Source organism: Colius striatus, chromosome Z (assembly GCF_028858725.1).
Source record: "Colius striatus isolate bColStr4 chromosome Z, bColStr4.1.hap1, whole genome shotgun sequence".
Taxonomy (NCBI): Eukaryota; Metazoa; Chordata; class Aves; order Coliiformes; family Coliidae; genus Colius; species Colius striatus.
Genome location: NC_084790.1, coordinates 2,433,815 through 2,459,177, shown reverse-complemented (window position 1 = coordinate 2,459,177; position 25,363 = coordinate 2,433,815). Strand labels below are relative to the sequence as shown.

The window sequence follows — 25,363 nt, the reverse complement described above, 5'->3', positions numbered from 1 at the left end:
TTGCCAAGACAATTTTATTTCCTTTGAACGTTCCAACACTCATAAACATACTTGTTCTAACTTTCCAAGACAACCTTTGCAGCATCTGAGCACCCAACTCTCTGACCTTAGCTACAACGTTATTACTTCTTTTCAAACAACAACTTTATGAAAACAGGTTCTCTTTGTGCTCTTTGAAGCACAAAGTTATTTGTGGAGCTGAATTGCTTGGCAAGAGAAACAGCCAACGTCTTCTCTCCCACAAAAAGCAATTTATTTTCTTTGCAGTCTCATTGTGCAGGCAGGGACTAATAGAAGCAGATTCTTACAGAGCTTATTATAGATCACTGGGATAACTAAAGTGCATGTATTACCTATACATAGGTGCCACAGGTGCTTCTCAGAAATAAGGCTGACACAACTTTATATAGGCTTGTGGTGTTAAGGATTGGTTTGTGCTGAGAATCAAGGGTTGGCTTTTCAAGGGCTGTGCTTGTGGATAATTCTCCTAGCTGGGGCAAGGTGGCATTTTTATATGCAACAGGAGAGCTGTTTGTTTAGGATTCAACAAAACTAAAACCCGTGGCCTAAAATTAACCAGGCTGAGGCATTCGTAATCACAAAATAATATCCCACTGTATGAGCACACACAGGGTATGTATTTACGCAACTTGAAAATACAGAGGCTGCTCAGCAGTGCAAGTACATTTTCAACCCTTGAGCCCAAAATTACTCTTTCAAATGAGTGTTTCCTAAATGTCCTCAAGTACATAAAACCGGGAACTGGCTGCAGTGGTAAACACTGTGTTGCCATTTCTCTGAAGAGGCCACATCCTGCATTTTCTGAGTTTCAAAATCAGCTTTGCATTAATTTAAAGGACTATTCTGAAAGCAGAAATGTTAATCTTTGAAGAGTGGTGGCTAACTCCATCTTTATCTGGAAATGTTGTTTAAGTAACTTTGCCAACAATAAAAATGCAGTTGTTCTACTCTGAACAAGAACACTATGTACATAATCTCTGCATATGTAACTTAAGAGTTCTCAGTCCTTAAAACAGTTTCCTATTGCTATTAGCACAGAGGAGGAATTATGAGCAAGGGAAAAAGAAGTGCAGACCGCCCTTAGGACACAAGGTAAGCATCCAGCTTCTGGCACTCATAGCAAGACACGCTGTCAAAGACCCACTCTCGAGTCACCATGGCAACCTTGTTGTTTAGCTGGATTGCTGTAAGACAAAGACACAAACAATTAAACTGTTACACAAGAGTCAAAACAAGCTTCATGTGAGCTTAGCTTACTGATGGCTTCCAGATTAAGCTATTTGCTTGATCTTTGACATTTTAAAGACCTTGATGAAAACCAAGATCCTAAAAGCAGTAACCTAGTACTGCTACTCCTAACAATGCAGGTAAAATTGCTGTTCCAAAAAGAATAGCTGCTTCGCAAATGGTCAGGCAGGAAGTCCTGAACACCGAGAGAATAGATGCTAAAAGCAAAACCTGCAGTCCTTGTTATCTTTTAATTTAGGACGTCAGTGACAGAGCCTCAGTTCCTGTCTGCTCGGGCATATTGAGTATGTGATAAGCAATGAGTCTCATTAAGAGAGAAGCAACAGAAAATTACTGAAGTGCTCCCAGGCTGTTCTTCAGTGTTTCAGGATCTTTTTTATTTTCTCATTTTCCCAGTACCATAGAAACAGCTGTTGTTTTTACATCATCCTCCTGCTCCATTTGTTTGTTGAACTCCGCTGCAGCCTAACTAGCTCCCATTCATCCCACAACTCCCACCATCTCATTGAGAAGTATGTCAGCCTGGAACACTTGTTCTTTCAAAGTCTCATGGTTTCTCTGGTCCATTTTGATGGGGGGAAAAAAAGGACAAATCTGTACAGTCAATGCTTGGTAGCTGGGTACTCTTTGCAGTCAAAGAGAGGCTTTCTCCTTGATCTTACCAGTCCCCCAAGGGCACACTTCCCCACTTTTTATAGACTATCTCCAATCAGAAAATCTTCTGTAAAGATGATGAAGTGCAGGACAACTGAAGCAAGAACAGGATTTGCCTGCCAGGCTATCTTTTCAGACCCCATTGCTGAATCTTCATATACCTCATCCTTTCAAAACCATCGTCTCCAGATGCAGTAGGTCCTCTACAGACCTCTCCGATATTTGACTGTTAAAGGACTGAGGAGACAATGACACCATGTACCAAAAACCAGTCCATGACAGTGTTGTTTTACCTCTGTAATCCTTGTTCTCCACCCAAGCATCTGGCTGCACAACCACGACAGCAGTAGAATTCTGGGATTTCAAGATAAGAACATAAAAATGCTACTGTTATCTGTCTGTTGTTAAATCACTCTCGCATCTATCTGCAGGGAGCAGCAACTGGGTTAACTCTGCTTCAGTGCACCACTTCAGAGAAGGGTTTAAGTAGTGGTAGAGGGAGAAAGACATTAAATCCTGAGATTTTTTTCAGTGATGTCTCTCCAGGAATGCTGTGACTACGCTAGGGCACTAAAGGCTTTTTGCACCGTAGTGCTTAGTGCTGATTTCTAGAGAGACTGGCTATCTGGCCTATATAGAATACACTGGTCAGTCTTCCACTACAAGTTAGCCTGCCTTCTAACACAGTGTTAGAACACAAGAACAGTGTGCAGTGTACAAGAACTGCCATGCAGTTTGGCATCACTACTGTGCAGACAGTTCTCACTTATCTGTATGCATCAGTCTTTGACAAGGCCATCACCTTTCAACATGTTGTGTATTAGGTCTCTATAGACCATTCACTATGTTAAGTAGAACATCCATTAACACTTACTGGGGAGTGTGTGAATAGATGAAGTTGCTTCACAACAGAGGCACCACAAAGCTCCACCATCCATTCTAAGTGCTCTAGAGAAATAGGATAAACAGTCTGTTACCTGAGTGTTTTACATCACATTGAAACCAACGCTATCTCATAGGCCCTCAGTATTTATCTTGCAACAAACACACATCATAATTTGAAAGAAATATAAGCCCTAGTAGGGAATAAATCCTTTTGCTTTCTAGCCTGCTGAGGAACATCAACTCAACTCTCTTTCCCCACCCTCTAGTCAGGACTAAACAAAAAACCCCTGAAAAAGCAGAACATCAGATGCCCAAAACACAGAGAAAGTCACTAACAATTTACTACTTCCCATCATAAAGATGTAAGGCATGTTATTAAAACGAAAATCAGAAGTGGGAACTGTGATTATCTCTCATTAGCAGAAGCAGACATAGTATTTAATTTCCACAAGTTTGTTGAACCGATAGTGAAGAAGATAAACAAGTCTCTCAAGTATAAGAGGCATAATTGATGATCACTGCAGCAGGTGAAAGCACTGCATCCTCTGTAGCAATTATTGTAAATGTCAAGAGGTGTGAGGATGTTTCACCAAGCCAAAAATAAAGTTAAATTGGACAAATCAGAAAGTACCTGCTGAATGACTCACAGAAATGAGACGAGAGATAAAACACTTCAAGCAAAAAAAACCCTCTAGCTTAAATCTCCAGACTATCTACCACACTTTATGCAATTTCAAACCAACCAAAAGAAGCTATCCTGCATAGTTTTTCCTTTGGACATAAACTTCTGGCTTTGTGGTGTTTTTCACGTTTAACATCTGCTGCTAGAGCAGGAAAATTACACTGAGGATGTGCCAACTGTTAGGAAAATGATACTTAGGAACTGTTTACTAAGATAAAAGTAGAAATGCTCCATTACAAGGGTTCAATAGCATCTAAAGCAATTACCAGGCAGCATGATATTAATGTGTTCCCTTCACTGCTAGAGAATCAGAGATAAACTAGATAAAGGCCCGTTTAGAAATACAGTGAAATTGCCAGAGCAGTTCTCTGAGGAAATTCAAACAAAAGATTGTTTCCATTCTATCTGGAATACCCTACCCTACACCTCATGTAGCTGTTTCAACAGTTGCAGAGTAACAGACCTACAACAGTATCCAGAGGTCAAATGTAAAACTCTGAATGCACATAAACTCCTTCCAAATACTTTCTATGCTAAGAGTTCATTTAATTCCACTAAAATGACTAAAATGACACACCTGTAGTCATATTAGTGAAAGGTCCACAGCAACAGATCTCAAAGTCTTTAAAGATCTGAAAAACAAAGAGTATCTTAAAGTACATACGGTATCTTTAAAGGGAAATACTTAACATGCTGGTCTCATTGCATTTCTGGACTGGTTTTCAAGCTACTGATTGCTACTCCACAAAGTATATCCGAATATCATTTTAACCTGAAAACCAAAGAATATCATCAAAACTTCCCAACCTCGTGCTATCCTGTACTGATGTTATAAAAAGACAGCATTCACTTTGAGCAGAGTGAGTCACTTGAGTATATCTGCTCTGCTGCTGGCAGAGTTCACCTCTCATGTATATAAAAAAAGCTTTATTTATATAACTACGAATGTACAGAGCAGCAGACAAACTAGAAGAGATTCTGGTTACTTAGCTAGCACATCTGAAACAGTCACACAGCAGGACAGGATTTTCATCCCTGATGTGCTCATACCTTTTCAGTTAGAGACTGTCTAGCTCTCTTAGGACCTTGGTGGTTTCTCCCATTGATTACATCCCCTCTCACTTCAAAGGCCTCCTAGAACATAACATAAACAAACAATCAGAAGTTAGAGACCATGAACACTTTCCCCGCTCTGCATTGGAACAGGAAGAAGTCGCCAGACTTCAGAACTGGAAACCTTACAATTAAGTGTGTGCAGAAAATGAATTAGAAAGGCTTTCAAGAAAAATGATGGAGAGCAGTAATGAAACCCCTTCAGCACCAGACAATTTTTTAAAGAAACAAATTATAGTCAGATTGTATACTAGTCTAGCAAGCGGTATAAAAGAAAAGGGCACACTCAAGGACTGTAATTAACCTTTCAGTAAAGTCTCATTTGATAGAAGTTAATTATCAGTACACAACCTCCAGATCTTCAACATCTATTTCTTTTCAAGGCTTCCACTCACTATACAGGAAAACAACAAATACAGAGCTGCATTTGGTAATTTCAGGCCTACGGCTGACTCAAACTCTCATTTCTCCAATACTTTCTTGAAGCCTCTCCAAACCTCCCATGTAGTCTAACCTGCTACAAGAGTATAAGGAACAGCTGTGTATTTTCAGTTTACTTATAATGAAAAACAATTTTTTTTGCAGTTGGAGGCTCTTCTTGCTTAAAGCAATGTGAGAGTGTATGACAATGGCAACAGCTGTCCCATATTCCAGCATTCCCTGCCACTTCTGTAGCAACTCCCCTCTTTCACCCCAAGCACAAAAAGGCCTTTAATACCCCTTCCTAAGGCTGATTTTTCTTCACACTTAGCTTGACAAAAGGGCATTTGGATTTCATACCAGAAAGCACTCTTTTAACCTCATTAGCTAGATGAAAAGCATACCATGTCCCTAACGTGATTGTCTCCAAAAGTCTGTACTAGAGAATGAAAAACTAAGTACTACCCAGGAAGAAAACAGAAAAAAAACCCGACTTGAATCAGAGTCATATGAAATAAGACATTTCTAGTGGGAAAGGTAGTAAATGCTGCAACAAATTTGCAGTAGTTGGCTATTTTAAAACCAAAGCTATTGATATAGCTCCTAACATTCCTGCCTTATACAAAAAAAAAATAGATCTTTTTGTCTGTGCTGTAATCTGTCAACAGCAGTAGCACCACTTATGGAAAAAAGTGCCTAAAACTGTTCCAAAAATAAAAGATCACAAGGATCCACAGTGTCTGCAATAACAATGAATACACACAGCCTACGTGTGGCTTTTGGTCTTAGCATTCGGTAAAACTAGAATCCCAGTTTTCAGAGCCAAGTTTCTATACCTGTCCATACAATATCTGAGGTTGTTAACAGGTCTATGTGACAGCATTGCTCACACCTTTGACGTTTCACTCTTAAGGTAAGAGACCTACCTCATCCAGTATTCGTCCTTTTTTAAAAGACTGGATTACCCCTAAATAAAAAGAACAAGGCAAGTCATTTTACCCAGCAAAACTTCTTCCATTGCCAAAAGCTTGACTTTATTGCTATATTAAATTGAAAGTATTTGTACTAAGGGAAAATGAATACAGCACGATACCTGAAAGAACTTTCATAAGTAACGTTAATTTTGCATTAACTGATGTCACATATCTCAAATTAAGAGGGAGGAAAGGATTTTGTCAAGGCAGGAAGCAATCCAATATGTTTTTTTGGAAAGGAAAGAAGCCTGATGTTGCTGTTTGTTTGGGCAGTTTAGTTTTGTTTAGAAGAATTTCTGCAAAGCATCAGATAAAAGCATGAAGAGATTTTTTTTTCCTCCCCCCCTCACTCGAACAAGTGAAGGAGGATATTTATAGTAGAAGGGAAGAGACCATTTAGCTCCAAAACAAGTTATACTTACATTGATAATTAACTACCCATTTTTTTCCTGCAATACCCAGAAAGTACTTCAGTGTTCGTTCACACACCAGGTCCTTATCTGCAGAACAAACACGAACAAGATGTCTTTCAGTTTTGCTATCAATGAGAATTTGCCAAGCACAGCAGCAAAACACCAAGACTATGTAGAGGAAGGTTTTGAAACTCTAGTGTCCTGACTCCACTAAACTGAAGGAAGGTGAGCAGAAACTAATCACATGTACAACTTCTGAACCCTCTTCTAGTTGTTCAGTAAAGAGCCAAGAAAAAGCATGAATACTTGTCAAGACACAGGATACCAACAGTAGGATTTAGTGCCTAACACTGGCAGAAACTTACAGATGATTAGCCATTTAAAATATGCTTCTACTCTACCAGAACAGGCAGAACTTCAGAAGGCAGTTTATCCTATCAGTATTTTTATGAAGGCAGAACAATCTAACTTTCCAAACAGCGGTCACGGTGTCTGTGATATCCTTCCTGAAGTCAAGGGCAGAAATTGAATCCATAGGTCTGGAGTAACAGGATTTTCTGTCTCCTTTGCAATGTTGGTTCTCAAAACCAACAAAGGTTTCTGTGACGGACTGTGCTCAAATAAGAGCCAGCTAGAGGTGCTTCTATGAAGCAAAGCACAAGCACAGTAAATGTCATTCACACACCCAGATTTGGCTCGAAATATTTTGGATTTTTTTAATAAAATGTGGGTTAAAAGCTAACTAGAAGGTTCAGCAGAGAGCTTAAATACAACTTAATTTTACCAATGAATGTTAGACTTTCCTGAAGTCAATGTAATGCTGTTTCAGGACACGTGTCAAAACTGGAACTGTAGTATCGTACTGAGGTTTCTATAAAAGTTCCTTCAAGCTGGTAATAATGGGACTCTTGAGTTCTACCAAAGAGCCAAACCTAATCAAAGGACATTAATTAAGCACTAAAATAACAGATCAATGAAATGCTAGCACTGCTTTGTATGGAAGCACAACTTCACTACCATCAGTCATATACTTCCCACTTCCAGCTCTCTATTAAAACCAAGTTCCTTTCAAAAATTCAGAATGAAATGGCACCTGTAATCCCCATAAAGAAGGAGGAAACCAAAACAGTATCTCATTTTCAGAATGTCTGTATCTTATTTCTTTAGAGACTACCTTGTTTTCTTTTGGGTTGATTCTGAGCTACTTCAAGTTAACATGCTGTAAATACCTACAAATTGTGACCAAACAGCTAGAGAGAAAAAAATCAAGTAACAGTAGCTTCAAATCACATAGAGAAAACAAAACATACCCTCAGTGCTGGTTCTGTGAAACAGAATAAAAAAGATTCCCAAGTTAAAACAAACAAATTATGATCGAGAACATTTAATACCTTCTCCTCAAAGTTATTAAAAGTTATTGCTGAATTGTCTGCTTGTTGGTTAGCCTAGAGTTAAAATTCTCTGTGGTGTGTACACACTGGACCTGTTCATATAGCTCCCAACAAACCTGTTTTCATTATGACATGGGTTGTTCCTTCAGTAACGTGATTAGATAAAGTGCTCCCAGTTTGTCTCGCAAACTTCTGGATCACCAACTGAAAAGGAGTTAACAGAATGAACAGCTAGCAAAACAGAGTTAAAAACCCCAACAACTCCAGTTGACAGCACTGTAGCATAGTAAGACAGCTGCTTTAAAGTTGGTGTTGGTGCACAGAATGTCTGTTTCCTTAAAAGTCAGTAATTTAAGCACCTTGCAACAGACCAAAGTAAATAAGAGCCCTTGGTCAGTTATTTATAAACCAAAAGCCATATTCTCTTGGAAATGGATCACAGATCAGAAGGGATTAATTACAGAAACCCTCACTGTGGTTCAGAATTTGGGCAAAGCTGAAGCATCTGAGAACATTAAGAGAAACAACCAAACAAGCCTCTCCCCCTCCCATGCCTCAAGACTTTCTTCCTAAAGTCCCCTTGCTTTGGAATGACATGCTTTCCCTCAAAAAACTCAAACTTCACTAAGTTTATTAGCATTTTTGAGTGAAAAAGGTCGACTTGAGTTGCTCTAGTACTAATCTGCAATTCCTGTAAGATGAGTTTCCATTTTACCCAGGTCTCTGTGTCAAGGACTGTACTGGTAACCCCCAAAATTTCTGAAATATACTTACAAGCTCTGTTCGATTCAGACCCGATGCCACAATTGACATTTCTTTCCTATTGGCCACAACTAGACTTGTAGCATTTTCTTTCCCAGCTGCCCTGTGCAGAACAGGTACAGGAAAACTCTCCCTTTTTTTGGATTCACGCTCTCGAGCACAACTTTTGTCAGCATCCTGAGCTACAACAGAACTATTTGTTGCTTCTGCAGTTTGAGGTTGAAGAAGCCTTGCAGCTTTAAGAAGCCTTGGACTGATGGTTCCATTTCCAGAGAGATTTGTTAAGACAGATGCACTGTCCAGTCTGATCTCAGATTTCTGCTCATCTGCACTTTCTGAAAGAAAAAGAGAAATTACTCCTTAAAACAATTTCATCCTTCTGGTAGTCCTGTTGGAAAGCTGTTGTTCCACCTTTTAAGTTTAAGTTCTGCAGTCATTTCATCTAATTTGTTTACTACTTCACCTTTGCCTCTATCATTACTTTATAGCTGAGAAACTAGAGTATCTGTGAAACTTTTAGTACCATTATCTGTCAGGAAGCAGCAATTTATGAGAGACAGATAACTCCGATTATTACCCCATCCTGATGGGCAGCTATACAGTGAGGCTAACAAACAAATAACACATTTTTAAATTGAACGGGAATATATAAATCAGAATCCTTTATTTGCAAGAAAAAGTTGTGTCCTGCTACTACATAAAGACATCAAAAAAACCCCAAACCAGGAAAGAGGCAGAAATCAAAACGACGTTGAATCCCTTTTAAATCTTACCTGCTTCAGACTGACACTGACTGTATTCTTGCACTGCTTCCTGCACAGGTTTTGTCTTTTCTGAAGGAGCTTTGTTTTTCAGGACACTGTCACACTGAAGGCCTTTCTCCAAATGTGACCTCTTCAATACAGAGGATTTAGAAGATGGAAGCAACAATTCCGGACAACTTGAGAGGAAAAAAGTGCCGTTAATGCCTTTTTAATCTTTTAAGTACTAGAACCACAGAGCAGCAGGTAAAGTTACTGCAATTGCTCAAAAGCTGAGAGGTATTTATTTCAAGATTGTTATTTTCTTTTGCTTTTTTAAACACAACATTACAAATGAAAGTAAAAAAGCAAAACCAAACCAAACACATTTACCTGTCTTTTCCCGACCCTATTTCACTCCCGAGAGAATCGCTTGGCAAAACACTGAGGTCACTGGCTGAAGATCCCTTTGAACTGCTGCATTTGTCATTTTCAAAGTTCCCTTCTGAGATTGACTCTGCCCCTTTAGAAAAAGGAGAAATAAACAAGTAAAATAAAAGCAAATGTTCTTAATTGCTTCTTCAGGTACAAAAGTCAAGCATTCTCTAAAAATCTCAACCCAGGTACACATCAGAGATCCAACTGTCCTAAAATAAAAAAAATGTACACAAAATACTAAGCCATCTGAAGCACAGCTAACATTCTTCACTTTCTCTGCCTTCCCTTCCTCCATGAAGAAGGTTCCTGAAGCAGGCTACACTCTGTAAGCTGACTTAACACACAAGCAGAAGACTTACAGGTATAGCTGCCTGATACTGGCTGGTATTTTCAGTGTTTGCATTTTAAGGTAGAGATTATTAATCTAAAGGTCTCACACCTCACAGACCATCATTCAGGGGATCAAAAGCAATCTACAGATCATTTGGTGATATTTCAGCGATGAAAGCTTTTGAAACGAGATAGAAAAGACTCCGCAGTGAAAACCAGAGTAAAGGCGTGATAAGACACTAAATAACTAAATTCCAGGATGGTGTTATTGTAGCTGCCCTCAGAAAACAAAGAGCACTGACTGAAACAAGACCACAGAATGAGAAGTAAGTTTGTGGCAGCATGTAGGACAATAAAGCACTGGTGCAATTTGTCTAACAGTTCAATAAGCATTTCATCTTGGAAACCTTTTAAACAGCACTGTGTGCCTTTCTAGAGCACTGAGAGTTAAACAATGAACATCTGAGCTTAGTGTAGCCTTTGTTCAAAGAATGTTCTACACTGTTACAGATAGGTTGTCAGAACAGTAACCTCAGTCTTGCCTTAAAGAAAAACCTTAAATAAAGCCAGCTCACAGTTACTCAGGTAGCTGGCAGCAGCTCACTTCATCCTCAATGCACAATATGCCTTTGGCAAATACTGAAGTACTCTTTACCATTTATTTACTGCCTTGTGCAGTGCACTTTCTAGCTAGGAACTCGGCGTCCCTGTCCCATTCAGGGGATTTACACACCTCTGTATGTATTCTCTTCCTCTGTAAACACCAGCAGCCTGGCCTGCACTGTATTACTTTTCACATACCTAGACTCAACTACTGTCTTCTTGTTCCATATGCTAGAGGACAATTTCTACCACAGCAGAGGCCAAGTCCTCTTCCAGTTCCTTACCCATTCCAAGGCAAAAAACAAGATTACAGCTAGAACTGACAGAACAGTGACATGAATTAGCCCAGCCCAGCCACAAGGCCTATTCACACTATTTATACCATGTAACCTCATACAGCTCTGCAACAGGAGTTTTATAGACTAGGTATAGTACCAGAGCTGAACAAAACACGTGTCTGTTGCTGGACAGCTGAATTTCAGTTAAATTCTGCTAATGAATCAATTTTAAATTAACACTACCATCTTTGACAGAGGGGAAAAGAACTTGTAGTAGCCACAAACTGTAGGAAAACAGTGAGAACCTTTCACAGCTATTTACCTCTTTTTTGCCTCATTTGTTCCATTCCAAGAGCTCCTTCACTACTGGAACATGCCTGCTCCTTATGGTCAGGTGAAAGTTCGCAGTCCTGACTTCCATGTTGCTTTAGCACTGCTTCAAGTTCAGCCATTTCTTGCTGGAGTTTTTTTAGGTTGTTTTGCATAGCATTCTTCTGCTGCAAACAACACACAATTGTGCCAACAGTAGCAAATTCAGCTTTAAACAGGTAAGATAAGTTTATCTTTAACAAACATCTGAAAAATTAGAAACAGCCAAAGTACTTCAAAACAGTTTTTACCACCCGTTCAATAGGTGACTGTGTTGCTTTTACTGTGCTGAATCAAAAGCAAACCAAAAAACTCCCACCAAAAAACTGCAGTCATTTTACTGTTTGAATTGTTTCAGTTAAATTTAAAAGTAAGGGGAAAAAAAAGACCCCACAGAACTCTTGCAGGAAATTCTTCAAAAGTAATTTTGTCCCAACTGCATCAGCCACCTAAATTTTAAATTAATAACAAACATCAAGTATTGAGATACTGTACTTTTCACTATTACTAAAAGCCCCAAAGGATGTTTAAAAGGGATAAAGTAAAGGAGCCTTACTTGCTCTCTTAAAAATTACAATATCCTAAGAAAAACACATCACATACAGATCCTTCTAAGAGCTCAGGGCTTCAAAGGATCCTGTTAAAAGCCTAAAACCTTCACCATACAGGATTAAACAGTTTCCACAGCACTGGATATTACATTTGTAGCTCTTGCACTGGCACCATGTGGAAATTCCTTGTTACTGAATCAATAAACTCCCCCCCAAGGCAAAGAGAAAACCTCCACCAGACAAACTTCCCACCAATCCATATTTCTGCTATTCCATTTAGCCCAGACATAACCTAGAAACTCCATCAATGACTCTGCATTAGGGAGCAATGCCCTGCCAGTTGAACATATTTTGGGCTGATGCAGTCAACAGAAGAACCACCCATTAAGCACAAAGTGAAATTCAGTCTTTGACATACAATAAAACCCATACAGCTGTTAACCCTGAGGAGAGAGATTTGGCATAAGACATACTTTAAAGTCACAGAGGACAAAAGGGCCCAAATATCAAAAAAAGCCCACAAAACAAAACACACAATAAAAAAAACCCCACATCAATCACATCAATACATAAAGTCAGGCCACTAAGCAGTGAGCAGGAATTTCACAGCAGAGAAAACACTCTGTGCTAAACACTCTTTTCATTGGACACTGCTTGTTGAGTCTTATATCTATAATATTCTAATATGGAATGACTTGATTTAATCTTTACCCTTCTGTGGCAAGTCCCTGTGCTTCTAAATATCATAATGTATCAAATCCAATCCTTATCACCAATCATTATAAATTCCTATCAACGAAGCTTTTAAATACAGGAAGCTGAGGTTTCCAGCAATGTCAAGCCTGGAGACTCATTAACTAGCATAGTGCACAATTAAGCACTGTAATCAGTATCATGTAACAAGTTATACCCATTAGAAAGTAATGTTACCATGGAAGGCAAAGTTGGACAAATGAAGGCGTAGAAGCAGCTCTACAATTCTCCATTGACTGTGCCCTTGGAAGTAATCCAGCAACAAAAAGAATTAGGGAGAAAGCAGTTTCCCCACTGCACTTGACTTCACAGCTCTCACCTACTTGCTTATACCCTAGAATGCAAACTACATTCAGAATTTAGTACAAACTCACCTGGGTAGTAAGGATTTCACCCTGAGAGAACGGATCACATGAATCTTCTACATAACTTGCTTCACTGTCGTATCCAGATGCATCACCTTAAAACAGGTGGAAGAAAATCTGAGTTAGTTAAAGAAAAAGATACAAACCTCAAACATTATCCATAATCTCTTACCACATGGACTTTTTAGCCATTACCTACAACGATAACACAATGAGTTTCGAAGCCACTGAAGTTAGAAGCACAGATGTACTTTAAGTGAACATTTTGAGGAATACCATGCCACACGTCTGGCAAAGTAAACAGTACTCAGTGTTTCAGTAGGGATCAAAGAGCCCTAAATATTTACGAAAGCCATGAAAAAAAAGGTTAAAATGAGCACTGCAGGATTCTACAGTCAGTTTCAACAGACATTTCATCTGGAGAAACAGCTTAGGTAAGCTGTATGAAATGTTGCTGGTAGATGCAGGTTATCACATTGCAGTAAGAAAGCAAGCATTTCACTCAAAAATTAATCCCCATCAGACTCAGCCCAGCCTCCAGGGCCCAGACTATTAATTTCTGCTTGGAAAAAGAATACTGGGAGAACTTAATTTATCAGGAAATAAACCACCGAGGGGTTTTTGTTTAAAGTGGCTTTAAAAGAGTAAGCACCACATAAATACAGCACAAAGATCCCATGCAAACACCAAACATTTAGATGCAACAACATGACAAACACAGCTGCAGAGATAAAAATCTTGGTTTGTACCTAGGTTTGCTCCCATGTTTGGGTCTTCGTGGCATTCATCTTTGAAGCCAGTTTTGCTTCCCTTCAGCCTTCCATTACAACTCTGAGCAGTTTCTTTACTCTCATTCACATTGCTCACTTTGGATGTATGACCTTGCCTTGAAGGTTTCTTCTGCTCTGGTGCTTCATCAGCCAATTCTTCTGACATGCTGGACCGGGAAGAAAATAAGCTGATGGAGCACTCTGACTCCTGGCTTGGTGAAGCACACTCGTTACTTTGGGCAGCTTCAGGCATTTTCTGCAAATCCTTGTCCTCGTGACTTCGATTGGCAGGCAATGTGACAGGACTTACTGAAGGCTCTACCACAGATGTCATCCATTTGTCAGTCTGCAAAGGTGTGCTTACTGGCTGGCCAAATATTAGTTCCTGAAAACAGGGTAAATCTTCATCCTCGCTGGATTCTTCTTCAGAAGACTGCAGTTTCTTAGCTCTTCTTCGAGATCTTCGAATCCCTTGAGATCTTGGCTTTGAACTGACATTTCTATTGTGTAGCTCGTTTACCAGGGCATTGCCACTTCCTTTTACAAACACGGCAGATGTCTCTCTCTTGTTGGTTTCAGAAAAGCTGCTGTTCTCTTCAGGATCCTCATCAGAGCACAGTAAGCCATCAGGGGTTTCAGACAAACCTGTGAAATCACTGTTCCCTTTAGAAGGTCCTTCTAGAGCCTCTGTAACTAAACTCTCAGGTATCCCTGTGCCAGTAGCTTCAGTTGCTTGTCCTTCATTCTGCTTTACTTGGTTTCCTTTGCTACTTTCTTTCCCCATGACTTCAGAGATGTCAGCAGGTCTTTGCTGACAAGTCATTGATCCATACTGAGAATGGAGTATTGATCCTTTGCCATCAACAGCTCCAGCCTCTTCTGGCTGATTGCTTTCTGAAATGAAGCATGTTTCAATAACTGTGTTTAAATCTGTCCTTTTGAAAATGTTCTCTTCTCTATTACCCTGACCACTCTGGCTTATGTTACTTTTGGCTGGATTCTGTCTCAACTCACTTTCTGTCCCTGTGTCGGTTGACCCTGTCTTTTCATTTCCCCGCTCTCCCTTTTGTGATCTGTTTTTGCCTTCAGCCCTAGCAGTGCTCATTCTTCTTGGTGTCAGATTCCCTTGATTTGCAACCTGTGAAGCATCTTCTTTTCCCCCTGTGTGCAGACATTCAGTGTTGCTGGCAACACAAGTCACAGGACTAACACAAGCAGGTTCATAGGTTACAAGCTTCTCTTTCTCACCAACCCCATTCAAGCTTTCAGCTGCTGTTTCCTCTTCTTGCAAGTTTCCTGGTTTTAAGTCTTTGCTGTATTTATTTGGTACCTGATCAGCACATGGTATCTTTAGAGTTTCAGAATCACCATCTACTGCACACACCTTCATGGGAGCAGGGTAAAGGCTAAACGACAGACGTTTTGAATGCCTAAATATATTTCGCAGATCTTGGGTGTCCAATTCACTATCTTCAACTTCCTTGGTCAATTCCAAAGCATTTTTAGCCATTGGTAACTCTGCAGTGCTCAAGCCCCTTGGAATATTTTGTGTATCACGTCCACCATCCTGAGGAAGAGCAGCAGATGATTTAGTCATCTCTTCAGTTGAGTGGGAAGCAGTTTGTGAAACACTGTCTGAAGGAGGCTGTAGGAGCAATGGGCTACCCAGCATTTCGTCTTCTTGAGAAGCAGAACCAGATGCAAGAGAACTGCCATTCAAATGCTGACATGGAGAAGCAAAATTGAAGAGACGTTTTCCAGTTTCTGCAGTGTCAGGTGAATTCTTTGGACTAAACTGCATTTCATTTGCTTCCAGATCACCAACCTTCAGATTGGGAAGGGGCTTGTAACTCGGTGTACCCTGGGGCTCACATGGGTCTTTGCATTCAGAAGTGTGAACTAACACATTCCTCTGGGATCCTTCATGATCACTGTCATGTTTTTTTCCTCCCTTAATTACTGTTCCTTTTCCTGTTTCTTTTGCAATTTCCTCAGACAGTAACCGAAGCCTTCTGTTGTGCCTGACTTGTCTTTGCTCAGAATCAACTTTCCTTGCTTCTCCACTGCTTGGATAGCTATCAATCTGTGGCTCAGCTGGATCAGGGGAAACAGGGTCTCTATCCACTACTAACTGCAGAGCACACATGGTTCTGGTAGAACGCCTGCATCTTTTTGCTGAAGAACTTTTAGTGCATTTCTGATTGCAGTTACTCAGTTCTGGCTCCCCATCACAGTGCTTGCCAGTCACCTTTGCAGCAGCTTTTTTCCACGTGGATCCTCCTCCTTCCTCAAGTTCTGCTACTGTATCAGCCTCTCTGTTCCCAGAGAGGTGACTCTCATTAACAGCAGAGCTTTCATCACATCTTTTCTTTTCAGCACCTTCAAGGCACAAGTTAGCACTTTGAGGGCACCCATCTGCCGTGTCTGTATCTTTTTTCTTGATGAAATCTTCAGGTTGCAGGACACAGGCACTCTTCCTTTTTCGTTTTGGTCTGTCTTTGATGGAATCATTCAAGCACTTCACAGCAGCAGTCACAACTTCCTTTCTTGTAGTAGGTAAAACCTCTTTCAAGATATTAGGGGAATTTGACTTCCTCTCTCTCTTGTAAGTTCTCCCAAATAGTTTGTCTTTGATGCTGCCTGCTGTTTGTTTTGACCATGTCTTGTTTCCTTTAACCTCTGGTATTTCCATGAAGTCTACCATACAGTCATTCTTTTCTGAAATACAGCAACCTTTACCTGATAAAAATGTATCTTCTTCACCTGAAACATCATTTGCTCCAGTAGAATCATCCTGGGAAGAACTCGAAGACAGAACCTCATTGCTTTTTGAAAACCATTCATTGACTTTCTGAATGCTTCGCTTCAGTCTCTTCCTGGAGAATTGCTTTGGAGTAGCACAGCGAGGTGTCTTTGGCTGAAGTAGTTTCTCCACAGGAAGCTCTTTTTCATTACAAGAATCATTCTTAGGTTCATACATTTCTACAGCTTCCACACTTTCTACACAAGTGTCTGTTTCTTGGTTTTCATCCAACCTGCTCTGTGACCCATCTTCTAAGTCGAATTCTTTGCTTTTACTATTGCACTGAGTTTGTTCTGCATTCATTTCTTCTGTGTTCTTAGAGAGAGATATATCCTCATTCCTTAAGGGACTGGCATCACCTGTTCTGTCACGCTGCTCTGTGAGGAGGTCTACAGCAAGAACATTTAAAGGAGAACTCTGGTGTTGAGTCATACTCGCTTGACCAGGTTTGGCATCTTCAGTGATGCTCCCAGTACTTTCCTTGCTCAAGCCTTCCTTTGAGAAATCATTTTCACCTGAAGATTTATAGGTATTATAAATTATTAAGCCCTATTTTACACACACAGGAACAAATGACAAAGCTTGATGGCTACTTTGTTTTAAAAGAACTGACCTTATTTCCCCCCAAATCAAAACACTACCCTGCACAGATGTCCCTCTAGACAAAGGAATAAAGATCAAAGTACATGACATACCTTCATCCAACTTGTTATGTGAATTACTAGAGTGCTCAACTTGTATCATAAGCAATATGTCTTACGTACAACAGTGTAAGTTTTTCACTTTGATCAAGTTACTTTTTTCTTCTCTGTTCTTGTGCACAGAATATCCACATTTTAAGTGGATTTTAAGTCTATAGGTACAGTCTTGTATTATATTGTCACTAACCGTAGGCATCAACAGAAGTACAACACACAAGACTGCAAGTGTGTGTGTATAAATATATATATGTATATACAATCATATGAAATCAAAATGTTAACATGTGGTCTTTCCGCTTTAATTGTTTTTGTCACCAAAACAGCAAACACACCTATGACATTTGATAGAATTATCTCTTTAGCATCAGGCTTGTCAGGCGCTGTACTGCAAGAATATTCACTCCCCTTCTCAGCACTCTGAAGTAGTTCTGGCTTTTCTTGAGATGGAATCTGAAGCATTTCTTTGTTTTTTAACCTGTTGGGAAGGTAAATCTACTTTTGTTACAGAAAAAAAACCAACCACCCCACAACAGACATAACAGAAGATGATACTTAATCTTCCCTTTTTGCTCTCTGAAATAGTTTTTGGAAAAGTTGGGCAGGTTGATTGACACCACAACTACAGCCCTTCAAAGTTTCAGGCCATTTCCTTAAGAGATCTCCTCCCATGTTCCCAAGTTAAATCTTAAATTTCTAAAGCATAGTATATACTTCTCTCTTGAAGGTCTGATATCAACAAAACTTATAGAAAACAGCTTTAAAGCACATTATGTGACAAAAAATGATGGGAATCAATTGCCCACTCTATCCCCTGAAGTTGAAAAATCCTTTGTCAGCTTCAAGAATTCTCAATACTGCTGAGAAACTAAAATATTGGAATGACAATACTGAACTATTGTCTTTAGAAAATACTAATTACTTAACCACATTTACTTACTCAGTATTACTTGTCTGTTTAAAAAGGTCTTCAGATGAATCAGAGCCTAAAAACAAATCAACGGTTACTCTGCTTGAAATATTTCAGAGGAAGGTGACTTGCCAGATTCAGTGTTTCTTATCACAGAAGCATGCATGCTTAGTTCTTTCCAAAAGCAGATGCTTTCAACTCTTGTCAGGTTAAATCAATTTCAATTGTTGCACTATTTTACCTAGTTGTAATGACTTACATGTATAAATATCTTCATGGTTCCAGCATAAAGTTCTGCTGGTAACAGAGCACTAAGAGTTAATTAGCCAAGACTTAATTTCCAACTTCTAAATTTATACATGAAACAGATCATAGTATTTTGAACAGGAAGTTAGAGCAATAAATTCAAACATCCGTCTTGGATCCTTCGATTGGTCTCAGTGAAAGGAGTAAGGAAAAAAGAGAGGCAATGAACACTATTTGTTAAAAGAAGCAATTCCATCCTTGAAGGAACGGGGAGAAAATGAACTATGCACAGCATCTATCTTCTTTTCTCATAGCAGTCAGCACCAGATAAAATTAAAGTTTGAAAAGCTAGGATAGAAAGAAGTGAAATATTCTTTTCTCAGTTAGATTTTATTAATATCTCTGGTTATTAATTGAAGCCTAAAACACTGGTGGCAATATTCTTGATAACAGTACTTGTCATTAGTTATAACAACTGTCTATAAGCATCTTCTGTTTGGATCTTGTACACTGAGGCTGAAAGGTTTACTACAGCAGTATTATTTCATGTAAAAAAGCCATTGATTTATCAACTTAGAATTGTCCATCATTTATCCCTTTGTTCTCATTTTGAGTGTTGAGAAGAAATCGGTGTTTGTAAAGACTTTGAACTCTCATGACCTTTTATTACTCTGCAAGCGTAACACACAAGTTCAAGTAGTGTATCTTACCAAACTCAATATAAACTTCTTTTCGAGAGTCAGATTTCTGGATTTTGCTTCTCAGGGAATACCTCTTGGCCCCAGTATGTGTGAGCTGTGTGTTCACTTTAGCTTCCTGCTGGCAGAAGAAATTAATAGTTATTTATAATTATAGGCTATTTAAAAAAAGGGTAGCAATTACTTCAGCTACAGGGGGGGGGCTGATACATATGAACTAAGTATTTAAATTGGTAGCCTCTAGACAAAAATCCAATATGGTTAATTTATCATACTGATACCAATAGTGGAATGTGTCTCTTTTGAAACAATCACCATGCATTTAACAGCTCAAAGCACTAACAGTTTTCTCTTAGTTAACATTCTATGCAGCACTGAGCAGATGAGGTAAGACACAATGTACCACAAACAAACTCATACACATGACAATCACCCTGTAACGTCTTAAGACATATTCTTGGGTCTTAGCACTAAAAAAGTATTAAAAACTACCAACAGCCTCACTAAACCAGCAGTGCAAAAAAAGCTTTCAACCTGAGTTTCATCAACAGAATATCTTACAGAAATATGATCTTTAACTTCAGGTAATTTTATGCAAAAAACTTTTTAGAGTAGGACAGGAGGAGCAAAATATTATTGTAGAAAAGGACATCTAGAAAGTCACATAGTGACATGGAAGTGACCAGCAACCCCATACCTCCTTCTCCATTCATTGATATACATGCAGGTACACACATTCCAGATAAAACATTAAGCAATCCACAAAAATAAACTAGGGGGAGGGTGTGTGGAAATTACCAAGATGCAGTTTTCTTGTCCATTTTCTGTAGTACTTTTCCTCTTTCTGAAGCCCTTACTTTGGATGACAGAACTTTCTTTACAGAGGAACTCAGCAGCAGTGGCTTCCTTGGATGTTTTAGGGTAGTGAAGACTGTTTGAAACTGAATAATGTCAACAGGAAACAAAAAAGCAAAAGTATTTCCTTACATTGAGGATGACAACAGGTATTACATGTTAATAAAACAGCTTTGCACAGATTCTCTGCAACTAGCACACATACTGCTATAATGCAAGTATCAGGAAAAGAAATCTGATTGAATTATTAGTCTGATCTTTACGAGTGGCCTTGAAGAAAAATTTTGATCTTCCTGAGTAATTTCCCAACTAATTTTGTTTATATGGATAATCTATCAAGGACAGGATTGAATTCTAGTGATTTTAGAATGACTGAACAAGTTTAAAACAATCTGAAAAGCAAGTCCAGTTTTTATAGCACAATACACTGAGAAGAAAACCCCAAACCAAACCCTACAAACCAACACTTGCCTCCAACAACATCTTGTTTCTCAAAGAATAAATGAGCATGTGTCTGACTCGACAACATCTTTCACAAGGCATGCAATACTAGAAACGATAAATTTGGACTTTAAAAGGATACAACTGAACAGAACAAGTTACTATACAGTTACAGCACCTGCTAATTGAAGCTGTAAGACTGCCTAAAAAGTTAAAGCTGCGAGGCTGGGCATAATCTAGAGTAGGACTTTGCCACACAGTTACAGATAAAAGATTGAGATATTTTCAGTTCCTGAAATATAAGAGAATGTAAGACTGATTAGAGTCAAAGGCACAATAAAAACTGTTTAATACTGTTCAACAGGTTACTGAAGGAAAACCTTGGGAACTTCATGGAATTTATACTTTTACATCCAAGAGAAAACCAAACCTTTGACAACTCTTCCCATATTGAGTACTGCACAGGAAAGGAGATACCCTGCAAATACTTGTGATACAAATGTCAAAACCTTATTTAAAATGAAGTGTGTGGGGGTACACAATCACAACACTTACACTTTATTCCCGTGTCAAGCTCAAATGCGTGGATAGTTTCCAATAGTCCTTCAACTAGTTTCTTAAATCTCGAATTTTCTTTCAGGCTTCTGAAACAACATCAGCACATGAGTTGTTTTAAAGGCAAATGTAGGGGTCAGCTAATTAGTAGTTCTCCTAGAACTTAAGCTGAACAAAAAGCAAAGTAAAACTACAAAAGGGAAGATGAGACAATGAGAAATTGATTGCATAGGACAGTCTATAGCACAATAATTTGCTAAGAATGGTGTTTTCACCTGTGATAACTTCAAAAACGTTTATATTGAGGTAAGGCACTGAGTTACTCTTTTAGAAACTGACAGTTTACTTAATAACCACCTTGGACTCAATCTTGAAGGGTTTCTCCCCCCAGCCTAAGCCATTCTATGATTCTGCTAAGACATTTTTAAGACAGTGATTAACTTTCCTCCAAGAGTTCACACTTCTCAAGCCCACTTATAAAGATGCATTACCTCTTGGTAACTTCAGTCTTACACAGGGGACATTGTGCCACACCTTTTTTATTTTTGCTGAGAAGTCTGAACATGCAGAACCTAAGGAAAAAAAAGCCAGTAATCATGATTGTAACAAAAGGGAGGATTTTATTTTCTTTAAACCTAGTCATGCACCACTTAGCAGAAATCCTTCATTACCAAGTCGAATGCCTGTGGTTTTGTTCTGGTGTTACAATCAATTTATCAATTCCCTTTGACACATCTGTGAAACTGCAGTTATTTCTTATTCAGAATTGACTATTTCCTCCCCTAAAATACCCACACATCAAGTTATCAAAACACACCATACATTATTAGCACTAAAGAAGTACACAAGGAGAATAAAAACAGGTTGACTAAGCATTGCAATTACAAGTTTTCAAATCTACCTGCAGAATGTGTGATCGCATTTTGTTGAAATTGGCTCTTGTACAATATCCAAGCTACAAAGAGAAAAGAAAAGAAAACCGAGAACACAGAAATTACACATTAAATAGGAGCATTAAAATGAGATTCAGAAATACAGTTACTTTTCTGAACTTAAAAAAAACCCAACAACACACCTCAATGGGGAAAAAGTAGGACATATTGATAATTTTTCATTTGAGACCCAAGAGGAGTAACAAATCCTGTCATTATGTGGTATGTACATATCTACTAGCTCTTCATAATCTTTGCCTCTGGTAAAAAGACAGAGTTTTCTGGAAATGTGAGTTGAGCAACGCAGGAAACTTGCTGTTAGAACACTGATGTCTCATTTTTCAATGAGGCCATCCCTTGAGATAGAGTAAGGGATTTCCTTTGAGTGCAGGAGTCCACTGGACTCTTATCATGTTTCTATGAGTCAAATGTACAGATGTGTGAACACAAATAAATACCTTAGTTATTCCTTTCTGCCCCTGCAGTTTCCTGCTCTAAACTCAGTCCTGTCTAGCACAGTGTGAAAACTGACATTTGATTTGATACAGAATCATAAAGGTTGGAAGGGACCTCGAAAGACAATTTAGTCCAAACAAGTCACTTGTTCTACTCACTGTAAAATAGAATTGACTTCGAACACTTACTGAACATAAACAAAACATCATTTGAAAAAATACTGCTCTAATCTAAGCATATTTCATGTTACAAACCTTAGTTACATAAGAAAGGTTTCCTGAGTTTCATAGACCATGTGTGCATACAAGGAAGCCCTCCCTGTGACTGTTCTCTGTCTACAACCTAGTAGTAAGTAAAAAGGTTTATATAACTATTGCAATTAACCCACCTCAATCACATAATTTGAAAAAAAGCAGACAAAACAAATACAATCCTATTACTGCAGAACAGTCTTAACTTGTGTCTGAATCAAAATATACAGCAAGAGCCACAAGCAACCCCAGCTTTATTTTTGTGTGCATTACTCATCCACAAGCCTCACTCTGTTGTATTTTGGCATATTTGAATCTTTTAATTTGCCTTAATAGCAAAACAAAGGTTATACTTTTATGCCTTTGTGGCACACATGGAAATCAAGCCAGCGAGACAGGCCCAACTTCACCATATTCACAGCCCAGTTAATTACCAAGGAAACTGCAAGGTGCCTTAAAATCCTGGCTTTGAGCTGCCATCAACAGAATATTAAGGGTTGGAAGGGACCTTAAAAGCTCATGCAGTGCAACCCCTCTGCCAGAGCAGGACCACCTAGAATAGGGCACACAGGAACTCATCCAGCTGGGTTTGGAATGTCTCCAGAGAAGGAGACTCCGCAGCCCACCTGGGCAGCCCCTGCCAGTGCTCCCTCACCTCAAGAGGGAAGAAGTTTTTCATTGTGTTTCTTTGGAACCTCCTATGTTCTAGCTTGTACCCACTGCCCCTTGTCCTATCATTTAGAACTTGCCTTGCTATTTAAGGTCAACAGTACACACTTCCATTAAAATCCTGGTTTTGAACTGCTACTAACAACATGCCTTGCCATTTAAGCTGGACAGTTCACACTTCTATGATCTTTAGTGCATAAATATAAAAAGAGTAGACATTGAAAATCTCCATTCCATGTTGCAGTCAGCTTCCTCCCACCAATCAGCAGTACCATGTTGTGTGTAATCAGTTTCTGAGACTTCTCACTATCCCAGTAAACTCCACGTGCAATAAAGAACAGCAGACGTAGGAAACAGCTTCTATCTCAGCTCTTGTAAAACTGGCTAAGTCAGTGGATAACCAAGCCAACCATCCAAAGGCAACGTTTCAGCCACTGCAGAAAAGTTTGGATGCAAGTTTTCTCTCTTTCTAGTGCCACAGACATTCTATGTTTTCTGCTCTGTGCTTGTAACAGATGTTAGTATCAACACAGAAAGTATTTTGTGTCACAGGAAAATCCTTCTGAATGGATTTAAAATGTAAGGATTTTCTTTTAAGAACAGACAAATATCAGCAGTTTGGTTCAATGCAAGAGTCTTTCCAAAGCTTATCAGACATTCTGTGTTCACAGGCTTGAAAGAGAATCTAGGCTATCTCTGCATCTGTTTGCATTAAAGAACTAGAGACATCACTTCCCACTTAGAGACAAAGGGTAAAGTGCCAGGCTGGTTTACAAACATCAGTCCAATGAGCTACATTTTTTCTCCTAACTGCATAGAGGACTGACACATATAGTAGAAGATCAAAATGCAGGTTCTGTCTTACACTTTCTCACTTGATCCATACCAATTGTCATATAATCTTAAGGGTTGGAAAGGACCTCCAAAGCTCATCCAGTCTAACGCCCCTGCCAGAGCAGGGCCACATAGAGTAGGTCACACAGGAACATGGTCCAGGTGGAGTTTGGAATGTCTCCAGAGAAGACTCCACAACCTATCAATAAACTCGTCTTAAAATACAATTCTTTTTGCTTTCTGATAACCCCTATAACCAGTAAAGCTTTGAAAAGAAAGGGGAGAAAACCACAAGACTTATTAATTATACTAATGTAGAGTTCATGTTATTCTCCTGGCATACCATATGGGGCACTCCAATTTCTCCTCCATAGCTGTAATCACGTTTCTTACATCTTCAATAGCAATTGGTGTCAAGTCCATCCTTTACACCCAAAATATCCTAGAGAAAAAAAAAAGTAATTAGCTTTGTTTAAATCTGCTGCATCTCACAATCATATTTTCTCTGGCATGACTTTTCTGTAACGTGCTGAACAGCATCAAACACTTGGCAGCTACATTTTCAGCACGGTTTTCTGCTAAAACCTGTTGAGTCTCTTGTAGTCACAGAATCTTAATGGTTGGAAGAGAGCTTGAAAAATCTAGTCTAAACCCCCTGCCAGAGCAGGGCCTCCTAGAGTAGGTCACACAGGAACTGATTCAGCTGGATTTGGAATGTCTCCAGAGGAGACTCCACAGCCCATCTCGGCAGCCCTTGCCAGTGTTCAATCACCCTCCCACTAAAGAAGTTTTCCCTTGTGTTGCTTTGGAACCGCTTGTGTTCCAGCTTGTCCCCGTTGCCCCTTGTTCTATCATTGGCCATCCCTGAGCACAGCCTGGCTCCAGCCTCCTCACATCCACCCTTGATGCATTTGGAACATGAATGAGCTCACCCCTCAGGCTCCTTTTCTCCCAGCTGCAGAGCCCCAGCTCCCTCGGCCTTTCAGCACAAGGGAGGTGAGCTGACAGAAGCAGCGCTCAGGAGAAACTCAGCAAGTGCACAGAAAGGCATAACGGCAGGGAAACAAATCAAGAGTTTTCGTTGTGGGAAAGGACATAAAGGAGACAGCTGACATGGAAAGGGGCACAGGAACCGGCTGTTTATGGAAAAGAGCCTCCCAACTGCCCACATGCCCCAGCCCAGGTACAGCCCTACAGCAGTTACCTCAAATCCCGAAGACAAACTCTTTGACCGGCAGCTCGGGAGCAGCGACGT

General features: G+C 39.4%; 1 protein-coding gene across 1 annotated transcript; it reads right to left on the bottom strand.

Annotated features, from left to right (window-relative positions):
* BRCA1 (BRCA1 DNA repair associated) lies at nt 1-25,363 on the bottom strand. The gene is made up of 22 exons (XM_062019432.1): nt 25,313-25,363; nt 24,452-24,550; nt 21,868-21,921; nt 21,458-21,538; nt 20,967-21,055; nt 19,914-20,056; nt 19,128-19,236; nt 18,202-18,247; nt 17,597-17,739; nt 13,740-17,078; nt 13,000-13,085; nt 11,268-11,449; nt 9,337-9,503; nt 8,576-8,898; nt 7,918-8,005; nt 6,420-6,497; nt 5,950-5,990; nt 4,541-4,624; nt 4,068-4,122; nt 2,798-2,871; nt 2,217-2,277; nt 1-1,205 (listed from the first exon to the last, which is right to left on the bottom strand). Exons 2-22 carry the CDS (start codon nt 24,529-24,531, stop codon nt 1,102-1,104), a joined length of 5,427 nt encoding a protein of 1,808 aa, XP_061875416.1. The 5' UTR covers nt 24,532-24,550; nt 25,313-25,363; the 3' UTR covers nt 1-1,101.

Coding starts and splice junctions, on each gene's coding strand:
- BRCA1 (XM_062019432.1), bottom strand. CDS start 24,531: ATGGACTTGACACCAATTGCTATTGAAGATGTAAGAAACGTGATTACA. Junction 21,539..21,867: donor TGCGATCACACATTCTGCAG/GTAGATTTGAAA, acceptor TTTTTTCCTTAG/GTTCTGCATGTTCAGACTTC. Junction 13,086..13,739: donor AAACATGGGAGCAAACCTAG/GTACAAACCAAG, acceptor ACCTGTTTTAAG/GTGATGCATCTGGATACGAC.